We start from the raw sequence: 22110 nt of genomic DNA on the forward strand, positions 1-22110 counted from the left end.
ATAGATATTCTTAAGAGTGGACTTTTGTTGTCAAAGGCTCAATGATTCGTCTCTTTACAGAGTCAAGATCTCGACGTGATTGACAGAATATTTACTTATATTCCTTTTAATCATGCATTTTTATCCTCCGAAATATTTTGATTTTTCATATAAATAACAAATCATTCCCAATTCCGTTTTCCCCAAATGGTTCAGTTATTCGCACCCGTTTACATTTGAGGGTAATATTCGCGACGAGCTTTTAGATTTAGAACATAGGAATAGTTATCAACTTTTAAGAAAGGACAAAAATATCTGTTTTTTTTTTTTAAAAAAAACAAAAATCTCTGTTCTTAGATGCTTTTTTTTGTTAATCAATAAGAAGTATACAAATAAAACCGAATTTTATATGGACTATTCAAAAAAAAAAGATTATAAAGTTTATCAAGCGTGCAAACTATATAAAAGTATCACGAGTATTATATGAATATGATAGATAGCCTTTAATAAGCACACACTTAATAGATGATATACGGGTAGAATAAACTTCGTTGGGCAATAATCCTACTTCTACATATGTATGATAACATCTTAAAATTCCTTTTGACATTCTGCAAAAAATTAAAGAAAAAAAAATTAAAAACCGGTACCCATCCTGAGTTCCGATATTTTCGCATGTAATTTCAAGCATATATTCTGATTAACATTGGTAAAAGTAAAACTAGTCCGTCAATTTTGGTGGTTTTGTTAAAATATAAAGAAGGTATGATTGACGGGTCTTTTTGTGTGTCAATATTTAATACCCGAAACTGAGTGGATATTTGAAATGGGACTATAACAAATAAAGAAGCATCATCCACAATTTGACTGATGCACAGTTATATTAAAAGAAAAGGACAATAGAGAGAAAAAATGACACGAAAAGCAACATGTCTGGTTGGCCGGCCGTAAAGCCGGGGAGGTGACAAAAAAAAAGAGGATCAGACAATCCTTCTATCATTCATGATTCATCAATTTGCGTGCCTCGGTTGCTATACAAAATGATTGTCTAGAAACCAGAACTATATGCCACACATCTATGTATATATAACTATACTTTTTTTTTTGAAAACTATATATATAACTATACTACCCTCAAATGATACGTTATTCTTTGTTCTAAGAACTATATGCATGCTTAATTTCCCACTAGCTATTTTATCTGACTAACCAAGTCAGAAACTTAGGACATGTTTTCCACGCTTTTAGACGAACGATACGTAATTTTTCGATATTGTTACATGTTCGTTGTTGATTTTTTTTGTTTTCTTTTGTTCTTTCTATACATTACTAATACTAATACGTTGCTTTAACAAACAAACAAAAATAATTAGGTATTAAAAAAAATATATAAATAATTTAGCAACATATTCTGATTAGAGTTGTTAAAAATACTCAAATGGTATCTTATATTTATTTGAATATTTTAAATTCTCAATTAATTTGAATCAGACAAATTTATTTAACTATTATTTTCTAAAAATTTAAATTCCAACAAAATTAATAAAAGCAGACCTACTAATACACATCATATTAAAACAATATTTATTAAAGATTTGTTTGTCATAAAACAAAAATTATAGAAATAGAGCCAAATAAAGCTTCGATTGGTAGAGATTATAATAAAGAAGTAGCAAGATGATACATAAGTAGTATGCTCTTATAAATGTTGTTAATAAAGTGATTAATAGAGCATTAAATGATTCATATTATAAAATTATCTTATAAAATTAATATAAGATATATAGTTTTCTTATTTCTGAATAATATAATATAATATTTATAATATATATATGTATATTAATTTTACATTTTTACTGAAAATAACAAATATATTTAATTATATTTTACATGTGAAATATTTTTATTTAAAAATAATAATTTTAACCAATTGGCAGAAAGTAAATTGGCCTAAATCACTTATATATCACTTAAATCTCTTTTATATTTTCGATGTGAAATCTTATCTCCAGGATCTAGCAAGATTAGCAATCAACGCTATCTTTTGTTTTAGTTAAGAAAAAGTAGTAAAATGTTATCTTTGAATGTAACCTTATCATGTGAGTTTTCCTTCTTTGGGCTCAGTTTCTCTCTCGCGAAAAGGAATCTTTCTTTTGTGAGTGGAGCTTTGGTTTTAACACCGGTGACTCATAACTCACCGCCTCGCTTAAAAAACACTTTTTCAGATCAATCTTCAAGTTTTTTAGGGTTTGTTCATAAAATCCAAGCGGCGGAGAATTATAATCTCAATAATCAAGCTAATAAGCTAATATTCAAGATGTCGTTTGCCATGGATAAAGCGATGATGGAACTATCTCTTGATGAGGTAGATGAGCCGTTCTGTATGCCGGATTTACCGCAATTCAAGTCGTGTGAAAGAAACTCAAGGAGTTTAATTGGAAGAATCTTGAATCCGGAGTGCCAGAAGATGTCTAATCTGATTCTGAATATGCCCCGAAAGTGGCAGAAGAGTGGGAAAGTAAGAGGTGTGGCTTTATCGAAGGAGCGGTTCCAGTTTATCTTTAATCATGAACATGATCTGGATGAAATTCTGGAGAAAGGTGTTCATACCTTTAACGACTGGACGCTAGCTATTGACCGTTGGATGAAAAAGCCCCCACCTGATTATCTCCAATTTATCCCTATCTGGGTTCAGATACGAAACATCCCGATCAATTACTATACTGAAGAAGTGATTACTGCCTTAGGAGATATTGTCGGGAAGACAATAGAAGTGGCCTTTGATCCAGAAAAGCCTCAGTGTCAAGAGTATGTAAGAGTCTTGGTTCGGTTTGATGTCTCAAGACCACTGAGGAAGACTAAAGTTGTGATTCTCCCTGAAGGAGGTTCTTCTATTGTTTACTACAACTATGAGCGAATTCAGAAGAGGTGCTATGAGTGTCAACGTCTTAACCATGAAAAAGACAAGTGCCCAATCTTAGTGAGAAAGAGGCAAGGTTTGGCTGCGGAGAGAAGGCAGAGGATTCTTGAGGAAAAGGAAGCAGCTGTGAAGTTTTTTGCAAATGATGATCCTCTGTTTGGCGTTTTAAGAGAGGATCATGTTGAGATTTGCAAAGAGACGGGAAGAAGGAAGATAGCTCCAGAGGTCTTAGATGAGATGAGAAGATATCTGATGATGACCAATGGTGAAGACAAGTCTATTCAAATTGATAGGATTCGAACTTCAGTGGCTGATGCTGAAAAGGATCCTATCAAGCAGAAGACGGTGCTGAGGCTTGAACCAATGCTGACATTCACCAAGGATATTGATAAAGGGAAAGGTGTGGTGTTTGATTTTGATCTAAATATAGAAGGCCACACTAAAGATATGGATGGAGGTTCGAAAGAAAAACTGATGGGGTCAGCCATTAAAGCACAAAACATGGCCTTACCTATGGATCAGTCAGAGGAGAGGGACCTAAGGGAAGTGCTGAATAGAAGTAGATTGGAAAGACCAGCCTCAACTTTGTCTACTCCTGAGATGGTTAAGGTAGTGAGGGACAATGAGATCAAATATGGTTCGCTGAGTCTTGGTGGCAACTCTACGGAATATTGTTCTAGTTCTTCTATGATTAGACCATCCGGAGTTGCTCAGAAGACTAGTAAGCCAAGAAGAAGACCTTATACCAAGAAAAGACAGGAGCAGCAGAAAGACTCATCAAATATTCTACAGGACCTGTATGGGCGTGAATTAAGGAATGAAAGGAGTGGTAGCAAGAGGAAGGTAACAGGGGAGGACTTCTCGAAAGAAAAAATCGCAAGGCGTGAAGAATAAAGGGTGATCCCGCATGAGGGATCACCGGAAGCTTAATGAGCATAGTCAGCTGGAATTGTCAGGGATTGGGTCTCCCTCAAGACCTGAAAATTCGTCGCCTTGGGGAATTGCGTAAAAAACATTTTCCTGAGGTGTTGTTTTTGATGGAGACTATGAAGTGTAGAAATATATTAGTAGACTTGCAGGTTTGGTTAGGGTATGAGCGGGTTTTTACGGTAGATCATGTTGGTCATGCGGGGGGGGGGGGGGGGGGGGGCTTGCTATTTTTTGGAAGAAGTCTGTTAATATCGACTTTAAATATGTAAGCAAGAACTTATTAGACTGTATAATACAATATTGTGATCTGGCGTTTTCGGCGTCTTGTGTTTATGGACCCTCTGATTTAAGGAGTAGGGAGGCCTTATGGGAACGTATGAGTCGGATTGGTGTAAATAGATGTGAAAGCTGGTGTGTCTTTGGGGACTTTAATGATATTTTGCACAATGGAGAAAAGATTGGGAGTGTCTGGAGATCGGATGAGTCTTTTACTTAGTTTAATCAGATGGTGGAAGCTTGTAAATTGGAGGAATTACCAGGCCATGGTAATGGGTTTACTTGGGGTGGACAGAGGTACACCTACTGGATACAATCAAGACTGGACAGATGCTTTGGGAACAAGGCTTGGTTTGATCAGTTCCCATGCTTAAATCAGACCTTTATGGACAAGAGAGGATCAGATCATCGTCCGATCTTGATTAATCTTATTGAAGCTCAAGACTCCTACAGAGGTTGTTTTAAGTTCGATAAAAGGCTTTTGGAGGTGGAAGGTGTAAGAGATAATGTGTTAAATGCATGGGTTTTGGGAGGTTCTGTAGGGAAAGGATTGCTCTCTGATCGCCTCAAAATATGCAGAAAGTCTCTTAGTTTATTGAAGAAGCAGACCAATCTTAATGCCAGAGGTAGAATTATCCAAGCAGAATATGCCTTGGAACAAGCGCAATCTTCAAACTGCCCGACTGCCTCACAGATTAGTTTCCTGAAGAGAGAGCTAGTTAAAGCTTACAGAGATGAAGAAATTTATTGGTGGCAGAAGAGTAGAGATAAGTGGCTTTACAGGGGAGACAAAAATACTCGGTTTTTTCCACAACTGTGTCAAAGCTTCTGGGGCTAGGAATGGTATTGAGAAGCTTGCTAATGCAGATGGTGTTGATGTTTTTTCAGAAGCAGCTAAGGGAGAAGTGGCGGTGGATTTCTTTACGAATCTGCTCAAATCTTCTAATCCTCCTCCGCTTAGTAGTTGGTTTGATGGTATGGTACCAAGAGTTACTCCGCACATGAATGACCAGCTTACCAAACCTGTTTCGGCATTTGAGGTAAAGGAAGCGGTGTTTTCCATTAATCCTACAAAAGCACCAGGACCGGATGGGATGTCGAGCTTGTTTAATCAAAAGTTTTGGTCGTTGATGGAGGATCAAGTTGTCAAAGAGGTCCAGCTGTTCTTTGATTCGGGAGTCTTACCTAAAGAATGGAATTACACACATTTGTGTCTGATTCCAAAAATTCCTGACCCTAAAACAATCTCGGATTTAAGACCAATCAGCTTATGCTCGGTGATCTACAAGGTTGTTTCTAAGATAATGGCGAGAAGGCTAAAGATATGGATGCCAGTGCTGGTTTTCTCCACTCAATCCGCTTTTGTTTCAGAGAGGTTAATATCAGACAATATCACCATTGCTCATGAATTGATTCATTCGCTTCAAGTCTGTGATCAGCTTGCTTCTGAGTATATGGTGGTGAAGACTGATATGTCGAAAGCCTATGACCGTGTGGAATGGAGCTATCTTAGGGCCTTATTGGAGGCAATGGGCTTCGACAGGAAATGGATTATGTGGGTAATCAGTTGTGTCTCATCTGTGACTTACTCTGTCTTGGTTAATGATCAGCCCCATGGCCTTATCTCACCACAAAGAGGATTACGACAAGGTGACCCCTTGTCCCCTTTTCTTTTTGTCCTTTGCGCGGAAGGCTTATCTCAATTACTTAACAAGGCTGAGGTGAATGGAAGTATAACAGGGCTGAAGTTCGGCATGAGTGGACCTTCAGTGCATCATCTTCTGTTTGCAGATGAGTGCTTGTTTGCTTGTAAAGCAAATGAAGAACAGAGTGGAGCTCTATGGAGCCTTTTACTGAGATATGGTCAGGTTACAGGACAGTTGATTAATCGAGCAAAGTCTACAATAACTTTTGGGAAGAAGGTACCTGAAGAGAAGAGAATCTTTGTCAGACAAAAGCTTGGTATTGATGCTGAGGGAGGGAACTCGAAATATTTGGGATTACCAGATTGTTTGAAAGGTTCAAAGGTTCAGTTGTTCTCCTACATCAAAGAAAGAATGAGTAAGAAAATCTCTGAATGGCATGCCAGAACACTCTCTCAAGGTGGTAAGGAGGTGATGATTAAGGCTGTCGCCTCGGCCTTACCCGTATCAGCTATGTCTTGTTATAAACTGCCTAAAACAGTTTGTTCTAATCTAACCAGTGCGATAGCAAATTTCTGGTGGAGCTCAGTTGAACACAAGAGGAAGATTCACTGGTTAAGTTGGGATAAAATGTGTTTACCAAAGGAGAGTGGTGGTATGGGCTTTAAAGACTTAGAGTGTTTTAATCAAGCGTTCCTGGCCAAGCAAGCATGGAGACTTATTCATTGTGAAGACTGTCTTTTAACCAAGGTGATGAAGGGGAAGTACTTCGAGAATAATGATTTTATGAGGGCTTCCTTGGGTGCTAAACCATCATATGCTTGGAGAAGCATTCTTTATGGGAGGGAGCTTCTGGAGAAAGGGCTTAAACGTGATGTTGGTAATGGTAGAAGCCTTCTTGTCTGGACACATAGATGGCTTCAAGATGAGGATGGGGGTTTGTAGACCTCCATTTAGGCGCCAGGGAGACTTTAATGTTAACTTGAAAGTCTCAGATTTAATTGATGGCTGCACCCGTAGATGGAATGAGAGGATTCTGTCAGATAACTTTGTACCGAGAGATATTAAAATTCTCAAGCAAAATCAACCGGTGGTGTCTGATGAAGATTCGTGGGTCTGGAAGATGACAAGGGATGGAGTATATTCTGTGAGAACAGGGTATGAACTCGCATTTTCTGTTCATAATCAGGAGCTCATAGAAGAGATGACAGCACGACCGTCTTTGAATCCTCTTAAAGCCCATGTATGGAGTATTAAGGCACCATCAAAGATAAAGGTTTTCATTTGGAAAACGCTTTCTGGTGCACTTGCAGTTAATGATAGTCTGATTGCACGAGGAATAAGATGTGATAATATCTGTCAGATTTGTGGAATGGACGGTGAATCCATCAACCATGTTCTTTTCTCCTGTTCTTTGGCTAGACAAATATGGGCAACATCGGGCTTTCCTTCTCCTTTAGAGGGGTTTGATGAAGTGTCTGTGTTTGCCAATTTGAATTACGTGCTTAGGGTGTGGAATGATCAGCGCTGGGATAAGGAAATAACAAGAATTTTTCCTTGGACGCTGTGGTACCTGTGGAAGAATCGAAACTCCCTTTTGTTTGAGGGCTTTTTACAAGAAGGGTATCAGATATGTGGGAAAGCCAGAGAAGCTGCAGAGTTATGGTACCTAGCTCTGGATTTGGAGAATAAAGAGGGAAGCAGATGGGGGGTTAATAAGGGAGATAGGGATATCGAGTGGAAAGCTCCACCAAGGAGCTGTGTTAAATGTAATATTGGTGTGGGTTGGTCGAGAAAGACAAAGATAGCTGGAGCTTCTTGGGTCTTACGGGATCATTGTGGAGTGGTTTTGCTCCATAGTCGTCGTTCCTTTGGATTGGTGGAATCAAAGGATGAGGCGAATTTTTTGAGTGTTGTATGGGCTAATGGAAGTTTAGTTAGCCATAGATGTCTGAAGGTTCACTTTTCGTTTGAAGGAAGTTGTTTGGTGAATGCCATCAATAGGCCAAAGGCATGGCCTTCTTTCAACTTTAAAGTGAAAGAAATCAGATAGTTGCTTGATCATTTTTTGGACTGGAAGGTTTATATAGAATCTTTTGAAGCTAATAGGGGAACTCGACTCATTGCAAGGAGTGCGATGCGAGATAAGTGGTTTCAATCTTATGTGTCTCGAGGTCAGCCCCGATGGCTTTCAAATGTGTTTAATAGGGAAGCCTTAGCTTGTAATAGTAGCTTTCTTTAATCTTTCTGTGTAAGATATGTTGTACTCTTCTTGCTTTTGGCTGTTTAATGAAATACTCAGAAGGAAAAAAAAAAAAAGTAACCTTATCATATTTTTACCTTTTGTCGTGTAATGTGATTGTGTTTTAGATGACTATGCGTCATGGAACAAACCCTATAAGAAAAAGCGATAACATTTTTAAATTCGGGAGAAAATAAAACAAAAACCCAAATAATCATATGACGTATGGTTATTGTGAGATCGGCCCTAGATCATTATTAGATTATCGGGTCAATTCGATTACTAGTTCGTCTTTTCGATCGTCTTTGCTTTGAAAAATGTAGATATTGTGTGTGTGTCTTTGTTGATAAAATAAATATTGGATCCTTCTAATCATGAGTCATGATTTTTTCAATGTCGACGCCTTGAGTCTTAAAATACAACACTAGGACTAATTAATTATTAAATACTAATCTCTGATACAGCTGCCGACGTGTTAGTGAGTTTACCCTACCTTTCCCCTTAGGAGACTGGTCTGGCCGTCGGGGACCGATACCACGAGAAGCAATACTATTTTTTATAATAAATTTTATAGTACGTATTATTTTATTCATTTGTATGCAATATAAATTATTTTCAGCCCTTCATATCAACCATTTCTCAGCATATTCTAAAGCTTCAATTATTTTGTTCCAATTTCTAAACGACAAAACTGACCCTGTGGATAAGCCATGAGTTCGTTAGGTCAAAAGACCATCAAAATGATGTATTAATCATATTAACGAATTTCAAGAAACTGCAATTCTAGTTTCTAATGGTTTACATAATTGATAATCCACAAAGGGATAAAAGGCGATGGTGGAGACAAATTAACCAACAAAAGCGTATCTAACCGAATTGTGATTTTATCCAGTTTTCCTTCGCGGTCACACATATTAATTGTACATTATGGGTGACCTAACTTCACATTGTTAGTGCTACAAAACAAATAAAAACCAAAGCCAAATAAACGTTCCACGTCAACTTCCTTCAATCTTTGATTAATTCTGATTGTCGAATCATATTCCACCACCACCATTATTATCAATTTTCTCCCTAATTCCACCGCTTCTCTTTATTCATCCATATCAGCTTAACTGGGTGTCTTGCACTGCAAGTATTTGAACAAAATTAATCTTATAAGCTAGATGAAAAACGTCAAGTAAAAATCGATCTGTAGCTTTAACTATTAATTTACCGATAGAATAACCATCTCGCTGATTGATTATAGGGTCACTTAATTATACAAAATGTCCATTTTATATTTATCAACTACAAAAAATCCTTCCTATAAGGTGTTATATTGTTTCAAAATACGAGGATATGTCTATTAAACCAAGCCTCGGTTTCTCTTAGATAACTCTACTGTCTACAAAGACATGTAAAGAAAGAGATGACGAAAAAGATGGAGACGATGTGGATATAATAAAACAACGCACGATAGGTTTTATTCCACGAACTATTTGTCTGTTCAAAATAATGGTTTTGGAATGGCATAATAACAGCATATTATTTTTAAACACGATGGGCATAAAAAAAGGTAGAAATCATTGGATAATTAAGTCCCAACACAATTTGGCCAGATCAAGAGAACCAAACCTGAAACAAGATAGTGGAGATCACAATCCAAAATCCAAACTAAATATTACAAAAATTTAGAAGAAACTAAAAATAAATTAAAAGGCCAATGTGTAATGTGAGGACGTTGAAGATTGGTAGGCAAGCTGACATGTTACCCACATCTGCCTTCTTCAAGCAAAGCATTGAGTGGGATACAATTAATGTGGTCTCTTATTTAAATTCCCTCTTAAATCACTCTTCTAATCACTATTACTGTCTCCATGTATACGTGTGTTATCTTTTGTCTCCATGGCATGTATTCTTTTTGTTTAGTAGTTTCACAATTAGTTTCATTTTTTTCATAAAAAACAATATATGTGATTTTAGAATGTAAAAGCAGACAATTTATATATGCATAACTTAATAAGTGATTTTTAAATATAAAGCAATACTCATTATAGGAATTAAAATATGAAATAATTAATTGTATCAATGGTTTCGGTGGTATATTACGAGAATATCTGCACTCAAATAAATAATTCAAATATAATTTATCAGAGAACACTGAATCTTTGAAAAGAATGTGTATCGATCATTGAAGGTGGGGATGGGAGATAGAGGTTCCATGTGCAAGTAGTTGCATATCGAATGTATTAGAATTTGTAGATATCCAGGGTAACAAATAAATCTACTCTATAAACAATGTGTAATCGCAGCCGTAGTAATAATAATAATAATAATAAGTTATTTGGATATGCAGAAATCCATGTCTTGTATCTTTTTTCTTTCCTTTATTATTAGGTTTTTATTTTTCTGAAAATTTCATGTCAAATACTAGCATATTTGTAAATGACCTCCCTGTTAGAAAGAGATGAGATGGAAATGAATAATACTTCCTCTATTTTTGTAATGAATGTTTAAATTATCATTTTTATATTTACTAAATTTTATAGTTTTAAACTAGAAGTATTTTAATTTTTTTTTTTTCAAAATTACAATCCGCTATTATTAACTAATCAAAATTGTAAAAAGATAAAACATACATCTTAAAAAAAAACAAATTCTATTTTGATTTTTTAATTTATTTAAATAATAATGGAGTTTATGATAATCGAGATGATTGGACAAATAAATCAAAAGTTTTGGAGAGACTATATATATATATATATATTATCAGATTAATTGGTGGTCAGACGAACCAATTTTTGGAGGATCACCTCTGTGTGGCCGGATCTGATATATACAAGAAACATCTATATATATATGTTATGTGAATAATATAGTTAATATACACATTCATCTGAAATTTTTCTGTTAAAATGATAGATATCTTCAAAGCACGTTGGTATGAAAATATGATACATTTAACATTTTTACTGAAGAAAAAAAAATATGACAAAAAGGATGTAATATTGAATACGATAAATATCAGTATAGGAATTTATGAAATGGGAAGAATAGTTGCAAGTGGGGTGCTCATTCGGTCAACCTTTGTAACTGAGAAAATAAAAAGGCGAGTGTGGCATCACAATTTGATTAATTAACCACATTTATTTTTGAAAAATACAAAATAATCCCACGCAAAAATAAACTCGTTCCTTTGATTAATTCTAATTATTAGCCCCCCCCACCCCCCCCAACCCCACCCCACCCACCCATAAAAAATTAATACAAAAAAACCAAAAAAAAAACTCTGGTTCTCCTTCTTAAGAAGAAGCCGCTTCGTTTCATTTCGTCCCAATTATCTTCCAAACTTCACGAAAAGCATTTCTTAACAAACAAAAACTTTTCTTCCTATCGTTATTACCTCTCAAGTTTTTGTAGCTTTTATTATAAGAAAAGATTCGAAGATCATCTTTGTTTTCTTCAGATGGGTCTTGATGATTCATGCAACACGGGTCTTGTTCTTGGTTTAGGCCTCTCAATAACTCCTAATATTTACAATCCTGCCATCAAGAAAACTTCCGCAACCGTGGATCACCATCTCGATCCGTCGTTGACCCTAAGCCTCTCCGGTGAGAGCTACATGACCAAGACGGTTGATATGACCGTTGCCGGAGCTGGAAGCCAAGTTTGTCGGCAGACTTCATCTCATAGCGGAATCTCATCTTTCTCGAGCGGAAGGGTAAAGAGAGAAAGAGATATCTGCGGCGAAGAAGAGGCGGGGGAGACGACGGAGAGAGTGGTGTGTTCGAGAGTGAGTGATGATCATGAAGACGAAGAAGGTGTTAGTGCTCGTAAAAAGCTTAGACTCACTAAACAACAATCCGCTCTTCTTGAAGATAGCTTTAAACTTCACAGCACTCTTAATCCCGTATGATATAGTTAATTATTTCCTTGGTTAATTTGTTCTTATTTTACGTTGAACATATCCTAATTAATATTTTTAAAATATTCGCAGAAGCAAAAACAAGCTCTTGCGAGACAGCTGAATCTAAGGCCTAGGCAAGTTGAAGTGTGGTTCCAAAACAGGAGAGCTAGGTAAATTAAATTGACTAAATTTAAAGAATTTTTTGGTCCATGTATATTACATATTATTCTTTTTTTTTGTAAACTACATTATTCTTATATAGCTTTTTTTTTTTAACTGGGCAGGACAAAACTAAAGCAAACAGAAGTGGATTGTGAGTTTTTGAAGAAATGTTGTGAGACTTTAACGGATGAGAATAGAAGGCTTCAAAAAGAGCTTCAGGATCTCAAGGCTTTAAAGATGTCTCAACCTTTCTACATGCATATGCCGGCAGCGACTTTGACGATGTGCCCTTCTTGTGAGAGACTCGGCGGCGGTGGTGGTGGTGCTGCAGGAGGCGGCGGAGGTACGGTAGAGGGTGATGGAGGGACAGCGAAAGGAGCTTTCTCCGTCGTCACAAAGCCTCGCTTCTTCAACCCTTTCACTAGTCCTTCTACAGCTTGTTAATTACTTATTAATTAATTTGTGTGTTCCACGTCAAATTAGTAATTAGCTAGAAGGTAAATCCGGAAAAGTCTTGAGTTAAAAATTGGGGAATGGTCTTTATAGATAAGACTCTTCAACGATCCCACTTTATTTTTCGGTGGGATTGTTGGTTGATGAAGAAAAATATAGTTTCTAATTATAGTTTTCATTTTGCAGAGAAAAATAAGAAGGCAATAGTACTTACTAATCCATCTTCTTTTGTTATTTTCTTTAAATATATTAGTACTATAATATAGTTTTTCTTGTATAATTAAATATCATATAATTTGTACAACTTTCATTGATTTATTGCGTCTTACCAAATGATTGTTTTGTTCACTTAAATATAAAACTGGTTTATTATATTTCTTATTGTAAGCATTTAATCAGATATGGGTTATAATTTTGGTTCACACTTAAAACGACGTAAACTACAAAACATATCGCTTGCTCCTTCCTTTCAAGGTTTTCTAAGCGTTCTTAGATTGATTCTATTAACGGGAAGATCGTCTATATATTGGAAGTATCCTTTAAGATTTTATGATTACTAAGTTTCTAAAGTTCCATTATTCTTTACTAGTCGTTCATCGGAATGAGACACTGGTGGGGAAAATGGGCATTTAATTCCCGAAGTATTTGAAATCGGCAGTTTTAATACTCAAGTATTACTTGCGCATATTTATTCCTCAACTAATAGTTGACAGCGCAAAATTGGGATCAAAATAGTCAACGGTTAAATGATGAACGAAAAATAATGGTTTCCGTCAACTTTTTAACGGTAAAATATTCTAATCATGATTTTGCGCAGTCAATGATTAATTGGGGAATAAATATGCACATATAATACTTGAGTATTTAGTTTTCCGATTGAAAATACTTGAGGAATTAAAAACTCATTTTTTCTTTATATTTCGTATAAGATTGAAAGTCACTAACATCAATCCCTTTAAAAAAAACATAAGTAAAAATATTTTCAAGTTAAATAAAATTATAGTACGAGATATTTACCTTTAGAAATAGATTGTTGATTTTTTACAATGACATATAAAATAATACAAAATAATTAGTTACATCGTATTGTTGATGTACTTCATGTTTATATCACTTTAGATGATTTTTAAAATTATTCATAGTTAGAAAGGTTCATAATTTGAAATAATATACAAGATATTTAATCCCGGAAAATGAGTTATTTAATTTATAAAAGCATATAAAATAACATAAGATAATTACATTTGCATTATATTGCTGATGAACAATATATGAATGTGTAAAGTACATATAATTATATATGATCGTCTAAAGTAGAGATCCAATGTACAACATATAATTGTCTAATAGATAAAACTCTCGTATATTGGTTATATCTAACTTGAGAATATTTCAAATTATGATTTTCTAAAAAAAAAGAGTGTTGTTTTTAATTCCTTAAGTATTTTCAATCGGCAAATTAAATACTCAAGTATTATATGCGCATATTTGTTTCCCAATTAATCATTGACTGCGCAAAATCATGATTAAACTATTCCACCGTTAAAAAGTTGACGGAAACCGTTATTTTTTCGTTCATCAGTTAACGGTTGACTATTTTGTTCCCAATTTTGCGCAGTCAACTATTAGTTGGGGAATAAGTATGCGCAAGCAATACTTGAGTATTAAAAATGCCGATTTCAAATACTTCGGGAATTAAATGCCCATTTTCCCGACACTGGTGGTGCCAATTAGTTTTGTTTTCGAACGTAGAAACCAAGAATGGAAATATATTTAATTGGTAAAAATCCCACCAAGAAATAACACCATAATTTATAACTAAATAGATGGATCGAGAAACTGAGAACTTACAGAGGGTGAAGGTAGCGAAAAAAAAAAAGAATTCGAAGATTTGTAATCCGGTTAGCCAAACTATTCCAGCAAATCAGTATATTATTTATTACTATAATATAAACCGAAATCTTGTTTTTTATGTCGGAAAAATCGAATCTTGTTTTTAAATTAAACAATTATAAAAATTTAGCTCCAGATAAAATGATTTTATTTTACATTATTCAACGCAAGAAAAATTGGAAAATCATTTGATGGGTGTGAATGATTTTAAGTGAGGGATATAAAGGGTGTGGGGCAAAGAAAGAGGTTAGCTCACGTGTATTGATACATCTCCTTAAACTCAGACCTTTTTAATTTATCCACAATAATAACAATAATAATAATTTATAACAGAAATCTTAAACAATACTACTATGATACAGACAAATTAGAAAAGCCAATAGCTTAATACGTACACAATGCTGAAAACGTGTTCACATATGTAATCAGATATTATCCAAAAATTACAACAATAAAAAGGAAATACCAGACTCGAATCACAACGCTTAATAGCAAAGAAAAGAAGTGTACAGATTATTTCATGAAAATAATTGGGAATAAATAATTCATTATAAATATGAAAGAAATGTTCTTGAAAATTTGAAGTAGTGAGATGCTCTGTCTTTAAGGGGTAAGGTGGGACATGCTTCACGTGATTTTCTCTTCATTTTTTCTTCTCATGACCATGTTACAGATATGTGGGACTAATTATATGACTTTCCATACATTTTTTTTTTTTTGGTAAAATGTTAAGCTATGACTTTTCATACTTCATAGTACCTATACCTGTGGACCAAAAAATAGTATACATAATTACATACATTTATTACACGTATACTCATTTTTGTTTAATAAATACACGAAAGCGAGACATATTTACTAACATATTACATATATGAAAATATGAAAATGACGCGAGAGATATTCATAATGTAATTTATTACTTGATGCATGAACTCACATATATACTGATATACGATTCACGAATCTTCCAATTTCAAACGTACGTGCACAAGATGCAGTTTACTAAAAAAAAAAAAAAGATGCAGTTTACTAAGCTCATAATTCATAAATACCATAATGGGCGGACTATTTTAGCAAACAAATAAACTCAAAAAAAAAAATACCAATCTTTAAAATTCAAACAAAGAGGTACTTTATTACATACATCTTGTTGTAACTAACAGTATACATTGGTTGTCTAAAAAGAGGTCCAAGTCGAAAGAGACGTGGTTGATATCGATCTGCACAAGTAATATGGATTGTATGTTTTTATGATTTCACCGGAAGTAATACTTCTGTTATTTGGAAAAGAAGGGTGTAAAATTAATTTTATTTCTTTTGTTCGTGTATCGAAATTAATAGTAGAATGTTTTCGTATAAAAATGGAATAAAGGGATTAAAACATGCGCGATGATGGAAGATGAGATGACGAGAGAGTCCACATGAAAATCATAAGATTGGTGACCCTGAAATTAAGGTGGTGGACCATTTAATGATGAGACGACTTTCCGGGAAAATCGATGACCTTCTTGGAAGCTCAAATGTCATTCTTTTTTTTTGTGCAACCTAAAATCACATTCGTTCTCTTTAATTTACTACTTTCTCATTATCCCTTTTAACAATGATTAAATTTTACCACAAAAACATTTTAATCCAAATCTAATTTTACTATATGACTTTTCTCGTATATATTTTCCACTCTCAATATTGTTTTTATTAAAGTTCTGAATCTAAAAGCTGGTACATGACAAAATCCAGTCTATTATAAATTAATTCTCTTAGAAAACGTATTTAGGTGCACGAAAATTGAATTCAACTTTGATTTTCTATTGGGTAATCTACGAATATTCGTGATTTATGAATGCAGCCTTTGTTTCAAAAAAAGTATTATTTTTTAATAAGTGACATAAGCTACTTTTTTCTATAAAATGATTTAATTAATGATTATGTATATTTTTACCCATTTGAAATAAAATGATTTAACTATAACAAGAACATTTCAAATACAAGTTTATTTAAAATTTAAATTGAAGTTATTAATTTATGTGAAAAAACAAAAATAGGATTTGAAATATTTGTGAAATGAAGACTATAATCACGTTTGAAATATACGTGATCACTGTGTAGTTCAAAAGAAATATGTGGTCGTTGGGGGTATGCCCCAAGTTAAAAAAAAATCAAGCAAATACAAAAGATTTAGTATTAGACGGGGCAGATTGGGATGAGTAGTGACCAGTATTAAATCTGCCGAAATCAATTAATTATATATAGGACATGTTTTTGATGTCAAAAATAAATATAGAGGATGTGTTTTATTTTGTGATATGAGTGTATATTAAGATTATCATTGCATGGTATTAATATTATACTTGTGCTACTGACTAGTTATTTGGGGTTGGTTCTTTTAATGATTGATAGATTTGCTTGACGGTCCACGTACGAACGTAATTAGTGTATTAAGAACAGCAAAAGACATGTGTCGATTGCTGGTTAAATTGCCGGTTTGTCGATATCATGTTCCCCACTTTTCATTTTTAAAACGTACTGCTATTTTTTAATCACTAAAAATAAATCATATTTTTGATTTCTAGAATGATAATTCGTTTGCAAAAATTGATATTGCAACAAACATAAGTTAGCATAACAAACCTTCTTGTCATAGATAACGTTTATACGAAATTTTAAAAAGAACTAAAAGAATAGTTTTCTCTTCATCTCTGTTCTCTTTCTCGTATCCTTCACAGAGAGGAGATTGAGAAAGCTTTGTTGTCGGTTTTTACGGTGGTTTCCTTCGCCGTCGTTCAAACCTCTCACCGGCTTCGGTCTCATCCGACCGGTTTTGGTCTCCGGCATCGCATCTGTCATGATGGATGGTCGGCTTTTGTCTCCGGCGTTCTCACCTTCCTCTCCAGTGAAGAACGGCTGGCTCCTGTTTCCGCGTCGCACTTTCCTTTGTGTTGACGGCGGCTTCTCCTCGGGTTCATCCTGATTTTGTTTCAGTCTACAGTTTTTGTGGTTCCTCGTTGCAATCGACTCTCTTTTAATCTCCTGTCGTCTGATCTTTCTCCCCTCGTCAGAGGTTGTTTCATCTTCGCGCTTTCCTTTAACTTTAAAGGTGACTGAACTGCATGCCGGAAAGTTGATGGTTGATTGATCGATTGAAGACGATTGGTTTCTTTTCCGAGCCGTGACCTACAAAGCGTCTGGGTTTTTGTGAAGGCTGCTCTCCGATGATGGAGCTCATGCGATTAAACCGCTGGCGTTATGGCTTTTCAATTTGCTAAAATTGTCCGACGGTCTTTTCTTCTCTGGTATCCTGTTTCCGGTGTGTCCGGTGGATCTATGGGAAGTTGCTCCGGTGACGATTTTCTTGTCGTGAAGATCGGTGGCGTTACAATTCTTGGGCATGTGTCTCTCCATCGCTGACAATGTAACGCGTGGATGTGTTCGGGTTGATTCACCTTCTTCATTTTGGGCATTTTTTGTCTGGTTTCTTTTTGGGCTTTATTTTTAGTCGTGTTGGGTTTTCTGTTGCTTTTGGTTGGACCTCTTTGTATTTGCTGGTCTCTGCCCTTTGTGCTTTTATAATACAAGATGATTAAGTGAAAAAAAAAAAAAAACCTTTATACGCGTTATCAATATAATAGTGTATATGTTTGCTTTATTTTTTTTAATTTTTTTTGCTAAATAAATTGTTCTGGTCCCTTAGAGAATTGAACACGGATGGCAAGTGTGTTTGGAGATTTGTAAGGTTAGTGGTTTAGCAATCATCTAAAAAATACGAATTTTGAGTATAAAAAACTTGGTGCTGCCACTTTATACTTTCTACTTTAATTAATCAAATATTTAAATTGATTTTGATTACAATCTAGTTTTTTTTTTTTTTGTTCAAAGATTACAATCTAGTATATGAGCCGCTAATGGTGGGCTTAGTTTTATATTTATTTCATCACAAATTAAATGTTGCTGAGAGTTTTCACACACGAATTAGAAGAACTTTGGTTGTGTAATATAGTTCTTATAAATATAACACAAATTTGTGTCATAGTTTAAATAATCTGAAGTAAGATATATAAATTTATATAAAACAAGAATAAAATGCTAACACAACAGTATATATATGATATACTACTATTTAAAAGGTGGCTTAATTATATACGCTCAATAAGAGGCTTAAAGCTTTTAAGCTAATCAACATTGGTTGCTCAATACCTAAACATCATGATATGATTTCTCAGACCTTGGCATATATATATTTTAAACAGTATAATTCTATTAATTATTATTTCCCTTAAATTTTCTGGTCTCCGTGCTTTTATAAATATAGCCTGACTGGTGTAACCGTAGTGTTTGCAGTTGCGAAAGTTTGCGGATGAATGTAGTTACAGTTTTAAAGCGGTTTTATTTATACGACCGGTACTGCGGTTAAAAATTGGTGAGTTTACGGGATATTTATGACTGGTTAACCAAATACAACATCAGTTAAATAATAAATTAATAATATTTATATTTTATATAATTATAAAAATATTAAACATCATAATATTATAAAGGAAAAAATAACAATATCTATTATAGAAGAAGAATTAGAGGTGGGTTGGAGTAAATTTTCTTCTATTATAGTATATAGAGGCAAATATATGGGTGGGTTGGAGATGCTCTAAGGAATGTTTAGATAAATAGTTGGGATATTATCGAGGAAGAAGATGGGACTATTGAATAACTGGGACATTAGCCATGTTCGTTTCATTATCGCCGGTTCCAGCGGCAACGTTCAAAAATATACGGCAACAGAGACAAAAAAAAAACAGAATCGAAGGTAAAAGCAATCACCCATCGACTGCCGGAGACGCAGTGACGCTGAAATTTTTTGCGTTCGTTTAGTTCGTTGTTAACTGCCGCAGCGTCTGGAAAACAAGTCATTGATGCGTCACCGGTGTTGTACGTTGCCGTGATGAAAGGCTTAATTATCGACACTGCCGCTGCGTCCAGCCTTGATAAAACGAACAGGGTTATTGTAGAATTACTAGATGCGGCTCATATATAGCATATGATATCATATAATATATCTAGTCAAAAAGCAAGAGATATGGTAGTGTATGCTCATTTTGCTTCACTCATGGTGTACCATGTTACAAGAACTTTGACACCTTTTAAGTGATTGATGCAAAAATATGGAAAACCATGTGATTTTGTTACTCCTCCTCTGGAGTTTCTGTCAATTTTATTTATGATTATCTAGATTTTTGTTGCTTTGCACTAAAACATATTCCTTCGATTTCAGAATGATTCATGTTTTAAAAAAAAAAATGTTTCTAAAAAATCCATATTTTACTTTTTCAATATCTATATATAATAGCAAACCTGTTTTTCTCTAACTGATGACGTCATCTAATTTTTATAGGACAAAAAGCTCATATCCGACGGTTTACTTTGTTTGTAGTATCTAATCTAATGGTTAATATTTTGTTTGAGATATGACTATGATGTCATCGATTCAATCGTCGTCTTCAATTCACAAAATCATACCCCCTCAAAGGTGCCGTTTACACAAATTGCAGAATAGTTACCATCTCCTTCAAGCGTCGTCTCTTTTCACACTTATAAATAAATCGAACCGTACATGTTTGCAGTTTTATTGTAATTATTCATTAGAGTTCTTATTCGCTTCTTCTCCCTCTCCGGATTTCTCTTCTCTCTGTTTCCTCAACATCCAAATCCGGTCAAATATTATTTGGTGAACATTCAATTGGTAGATTTGTTGAATCGTTCTTCCATACATCTTCTCAGGATCCATCCATCGATCTTTCCACCCAGAATCTCTGAATCATTTTCGACATAATCGTTTGTAAACCATTTGTCTGTTTCAATCTATCCCCAATTCTAAAAGGTTTGTTTTCCGTATATGTTCGCCTTATGTCTGGTTAGTTTATGTCTCTTTAATTTTGTTTATTTTCCTCCTTTTTTGGTATATGTATTTGTCTTTGCAGTTTCTATTCTTTAGAAAAACGGAGACAACAAATGTTATAAAAGGAAAAAGATTTATACTCATAAAAAAAGAGGATTGAGGATAACCAAAGAGAAGAAGAGCTTTAACACAGTCACACGGGATAGAGAATTAAGATGCGGAAGGGGCTTAAATCCGCTAATCGGAATACATAGAGTCGATCTAGGGATCAAAGATATCTTACAACAAAAAACAAAAAAGGGATTTAGTGACAGATTGTAAATTTCAAAGACATTAATTATATTTACTGAACTTTGATTAGTTAAAAATCACAGGAAATAGTTAAACACGGAGAACAATGCATTTATTGTCAAAATTTTACGTATTTTTTTAGTAAGTGTGAAAACTCTAGAATATACATTATTTTGAAACGGATGGAGTATTAAGTTTAGTATATATACTTTCTTACATGATCCATCTACATTCTACTATATCAAATTTTTTTTATTTCTACAAAATATTATTCAAAATTGCCAACTGTTATCAAAGATCTAATATATCATATCTCTCTCGTAGTTAGGTTGGAAAATAACCTACATAGAAAAAAAACATTCTCTCTCTCCAAACGCTTTGTCTTCTCTCTAATTTTCCGGCGAGAATAGTGGCTCCGGCCGACGGGATAGGCTCCCACAGTCTCCGTCGGTCCGGCTTTTGGTGCATTTCCTCTCATTTTCTCTGTGTATTTTATCGTTTACTTTTTGACTCTGGGATGGAGAGACTCTTAAAGCTCTGCCTTCGCCAGCTTATGTCTCTGGGGGGTGGAGGTATCCTATGCTCTTCGTCGCCGGCTTCGCCAAAAGTTCTACCGTCTTTCTCCTTTAAAAACAAAAGTGGGTGGTTTTGTGGATCTCGGTTTTATTACCGATTAGTGGTTCGTTCTGAGTTTCCGTGGAATTGGTGGGGGTAAAGACTCTTCTAGCTGTGTTTGTTTTCTTAGGGCTTTGGGTGAGATCTCGATTGTCGATTGATGCTCTCCGAGGTTTGAAACACAGGCGATGAAAGTGTATGTCTTGAAGATGGTGGGTTCGTTTGATCATGTTCCCGGCATGTTTCCGGTGGGTGTTGTTTAGTTCCGATGAAGACTTAATCGGCGAAGACGGTGGAAGCCTCCGCCTAAGCTCTGGCGGTGGAAGCATGGAGGAGGAGTTATGCGTTCGACGCGTGTCCTTTCATTCTCTCCTTAGTGCACCTGGTGTTTACGTGTCCCTGGGTGGTGGTTTATTTTTTTTCTTTGGGCCTTTTGTTTAGGCCACATCTATGTTTGTTTGTTTATCTTTCTTAGTTGTTCGGACCTGTTTTATGCTTTGTAACTCCTCTTTGTTTAATATTAATACTATCAGCGAAAAAAAAAAGTTGGAAAATAACCTACCTACCTTTCTGTTTAAAAGAAAGAAAACTTGCAATATTTAGTGAAAGTTTGCATTTATTTAATCGTTTATTGGACAAAATTTTCAAAGCAACATGTGGTTCTCATGAGTTCGTGATCCAGTTTGCCAAATCATTTTATCTTTAGTGATCTAATTGACACATCAAACATTCTCCTTTTGAGTCAAGACCGTATGTGGATGTTCCTCTAACAATTACATTCTTATTATAGAATATTGTCTTTTCACATGCATTCGAAGTTAGGAGATACGTCTAAATTTTAACTTATGAAACTTGAAGTACAAAACATAATAATAAATAATTATATGAAAATCCCTTTCAAAAACAAAAGCATCTGATTTATACCAA

At 34.7% G+C, this 22110-nt stretch overlaps 2 protein-coding genes across 2 annotated transcripts; both read left to right on the top strand.

The window, feature by feature from the left end:
• The first annotated feature begins 1997 nt into the window (after window positions 1–1997).
• LOC106408626 lies at window positions 1998–4021 on the top strand. Its single transcript, XM_013849362.3, has one exon. It carries the CDS (start codon window positions 2051–2053, stop codon window positions 3791–3793), a length of 1743 nt encoding a protein of 580 aa, XP_013704816.2. The 5' UTR covers window positions 1998–2050; the 3' UTR covers window positions 3794–4021.
• Window positions 4022–11206: 7185 nt separating this feature from the next.
• On the top strand, window positions 11207–12812 carry LOC106411299 (homeobox-leucine zipper protein HAT22). Its single transcript, XM_013852041.3, has 3 exons — window positions 11207–11882; window positions 11970–12049; window positions 12164–12812. Exons 1-3 carry the CDS (start codon window positions 11439–11441, stop codon window positions 12483–12485), a joined length of 846 nt encoding a protein of 281 aa, XP_013707495.1. The 5' UTR covers window positions 11207–11438; the 3' UTR covers window positions 12486–12812.
• Window positions 12813–22110: the final 9298 nt, after the last annotated feature.

The sequence above is a fragment of the Brassica napus genome, chromosome C7 (assembly GCF_020379485.1).
Source record: "Brassica napus cultivar Da-Ae chromosome C7, Da-Ae, whole genome shotgun sequence".
NCBI lineage: Eukaryota > Viridiplantae > Streptophyta > Magnoliopsida > Brassicales > Brassicaceae > Brassica > Brassica napus.

Excerpts from the sequence above, each read along its gene's own strand:
- LOC106408626 (XM_013849362.3), top strand. The coding sequence starts at position 2,051 with ATGTTATCTTTGAATGTAACCTTATCATGTGAGTTTTCCTTCTTTGGG.
- LOC106411299 (XM_013852041.3), top strand. The coding sequence starts at position 11,439 with ATGGGTCTTGATGATTCATGCAACACGGGTCTTGTTCTTGGTTTAGGC. Across the intron at positions 11,883-11,969 it reads TTCACAGCACTCTTAATCCC|AAGCAAAAACAAGCTCTTGC; the intron begins GTATGATATAGT and ends AAATATTCGCAG. Across the intron at positions 12,050-12,163 it reads TTCCAAAACAGGAGAGCTAG|GACAAAACTAAAGCAAACAG; the intron begins GTAAATTAAATT and ends TTAACTGGGCAG.